Source organism: Monopterus albus, unplaced genomic scaffold, assembly GCF_001952655.1.
Source record: "Monopterus albus unplaced genomic scaffold, M_albus_1.0 scaffold337.1, whole genome shotgun sequence".
In the NCBI taxonomy this organism is placed as follows: domain Eukaryota; kingdom Metazoa; phylum Chordata; class Actinopteri; order Synbranchiformes; family Synbranchidae; genus Monopterus; species Monopterus albus.
The window spans coordinates 3,890-6,864 of NW_018128217.1; the positions used below are offsets into that span (position 1 = coordinate 3,890).

The following is a 2,975-nucleotide window of genomic DNA, read 5'->3' on the forward strand; positions in this document are numbered from 1 at the left end:
TGTGTGTGTTAATAAAAGAGTGGCTTCCCTGGCCTCGGGAAAGCACAGTAACAGGCAACCTCCGTCTCTGGCTCCTTCCTCAAACTAGCTTATGCTACACTGGTGCCAGAAGTGGTATGGGGAAGAGCCACAGCAGCTGACAGAAGCGAGAGGCAGGTGAAACGAAGCAGAAGCCCCCGCAGCTGCCGGGGAACTGCCTGCCACCCTGCTCTTAGCAGCGGCCCACCAAAATGAGACCTGTGATGGAGCCAGTGTTCCCCACCAGGTAAGGCAGAGGAACTGTGCTCAGTGATCACAACCCTGGCTTCGTGGGGTCCCACAGCCAGCCAGCTGTTCTGGAATTGCAAGCAGGTCAGTCCAAGGTAGGGCAGCAGGACCAACCCCAACCTCGATGATGACCCGACCAGAAATGCCAAAAATGCCAAAGTTCTCTGGCAAGGGCTGCTGGAAGCCATATCTCGCTTATTTTGAAATGGTGGCTGCTGCTGCCCACTGGTCAGAGGAGGTGAAGGCACCACAGCTGGCTTTGTCGCTAATGGAGGATGCCCAGACATGTCAGCTGTTGCTTAGTGGAGCAATTACTGAGCCCTGGTGAGTGCGCTTCAGAGACCTGGACCTGCAAGATGCCCTACACAATGAGTTTAGACACCACACCCAGCTGCTGGGAGAATCCCTCTGTGTTTTGGCTTACAATGTCGAGAGCCTGGGCCGGCACGCCTACACCTCCATGCCACCTGCCATCCAGGGTGAGTTGGTGAGAGATCAGTTTGTCTAGGCTGTCATCCCTGACAAGCTTAGACTGCATGTGCAGGTGGCCCACCCCAGAACCTTACTGCCTTTGCAGTGAGGTGGAGCTCCATGCCCAGGGTCATGGCCACTGCACAGTGAGGCCAGCCAGAGACCAGCGAGGAGGATGCAGCCTGCCAGGTCACTGCCACGCCACCACTACCACAAGGAAGCATGAAAACAGCTGAATGATGCTGAAAGGAGTGCTACCACTGTGCAGAGATGGACATAGAACATTTAGAATCATCACCAGTGAGTGTAAGGTTCCTTTGGTAAATTGTCTCTTAACTTCTTTGGAGATGGAAATAGAACATTTAAAATCATCACCAGTGAGTGTAAGGTTTCTTTGGTAAATTGTCTCTTAACTTCTTTGGATTTTTTTTGGCTTAATGAACCAATTTACAGGGCATCAGTGACTTTAGTAAATTATGTTGGACAGTGACAAACCTCATGAACCACTGATAAAGTCACCCCTATTAGCGTTTCTGGAAACCAGGCTGCAACTCTAAAAACTATGGTAGTATAACAGTACAAGGATGTACAACATAAAAATGTGCAGTGTTGTGTCATGCGGTGTCCACAATCCTTCCTTTTGTGTTAAAGGAAATTCATGGCTGCCTCAAGGAAAAATGGGACAGGGTGGCATTTCTGTATGTCCTAAACAGCTGGACCATAGAGAGTATCAGCTCAAACATCTTCCAGATATTATGGGAAAAAAGGAAATGTTGTGAACAACCTTGCTGTGGATCAGTGGAGTTCACATCAAGTCAAACAATCTGTTGTCTTTACTCTCAGTGTCAGTTACAGAAACCAACCATGACACGTAAAACAAAACCTGCTGTTGTTGTTGTTTTGTGTGTTTAAGGTGGAAGGATGGCTGATTTTATTTCCACTGTGGTGGTAAAGTGAAATGCCAATGAGAAGCCAATGAGATTGTTTTGAAATTGCACCCTCCCACTTCGTATGGTTACACGGTAGTAAATCGTCTTACAATGCAGTGTGAATTACCTGCTGTCTTAAGTGGATTCAGAGGAAAATGCTGATCATATTCTATTTACTCTTATTCAAAGTGGGGTGTAAGTATATACAATCTGCTTTTTTCTCCATATATATTTTGGAAAATATATTTTAAGTATTTTCTTCATCTTCTTGCATCAATTTATCACAGTGCAAACTTTATATAGATTTGTCTCTGGCATTAATCACTGCTGTATCTCATTTTATTTATAGGCTGCACAGATGATGTGATCTTTGCAACAAAGACTGTTGGTGTTGGAGATTATGTGAATTTGACATGTACTCGACAGACATCTGATTATGATGCAACCTTGCATTGGATCAGACTTGTTTCTGGAGGCTTCCCTGAAGTCTTGGGAGGAACATATTCCTTTGATTATGTTGGTGTTAATAAGACTCCTCGCATTACAGCAAAACAAGAGCCTGGAACCTTTGTTCTGCACATTAGTGAAACAAAGCAAAGTGATACTGGAGTTTACTACTGTATGAAAGTTGACCTACTGGACATGAATTTTATAAATGCAACATTTCTGAGAATCAAAGGTAAATAAAAGACAGCAATCAGATGTTTCATGGTTCAACACATTTATGACAGCGATTAAACAGTTACTTTTCTACATGTATTTCCAAATATATTGCATTATAATTTATAGTAAAGTGTTTTAAAACATTAATATTTTAACACTTTTTTTTTTTTACTAAAGTGAGTGAAGCACATTTTTTCTAATGTTTTTTGCAGGACCAGAACCAAATATCACTGCCATTGTTCAGGTCCCTCCATCTGATCCAGTCCGTCCAGGAGACTCAGTGACTTTACAGTGTTCAGTCTTCTCTGACTCTGAGCTTAAAATATGTCCAGGAGAACAAAGTGTGTACTGGTTCAAACCAGGATCAGATGAATCTCATCCCGGTGTCATTTATGCCCAAAGAAACGGCAGTGATCAATGTGAAAAGAGTCCAGAGACTCATTCTCCACAGACATGTGTCTACAGCTTCTCCAGGAACGTCAGCTCCTCTGATGCTGGGACTTATTACTGTGCTGTGGCCGCATGTGGACAGATATTATTTGGAAATGGGACAAAACTGGACATTGAAGGTAACTGCACGATATTTCAGGACATACAGTGACTATATTAACTTTTGTGTGTTTAATTTAAAATCTGGTAAAATCA

General features: G+C 43.6%; 1 protein-coding gene across 1 annotated transcript; it reads left to right on the forward strand.

Moving 5' to 3' along the window:
• The first annotated feature begins 230 nt into the window (after positions 1-230).
• LOC109974539 (signal-regulatory protein beta-2-like) lies at positions 231-2,931 on the forward strand. The gene is made up of 4 exons (XM_020624762.1): positions 231-265; positions 607-746; positions 2,017-2,346; positions 2,543-2,931. Exons 1-4 carry the CDS (start codon positions 231-233, stop codon positions 2,929-2,931), a joined length of 894 nt encoding a protein of 297 aa, XP_020480418.1.
• Positions 2,932-2,975: the final 44 nt, after the last annotated feature.

What these genes read in the sequence shown, in the direction of transcription:
- LOC109974539 (XM_020624762.1), top strand. Translation starts at nt 231, where the DNA reads ATGAGACCTGTGATGGAGCCAGTGTTCCCCACCAG. An exon ending in GAGCCAGTGTTCCCCACCAG is followed by an intron (nt 266 to 606) that starts GTAAGGCAGAGG and finishes AGTGCGCTTCAG; the next exon opens with AGACCTGGACCTGCAAGATG. An exon ending in CATGCCACCTGCCATCCAGG is followed by an intron (nt 747 to 2,016) that starts GTGAGTTGGTGA and finishes TTTTATTTATAG; the next exon opens with GCTGCACAGATGATGTGATC.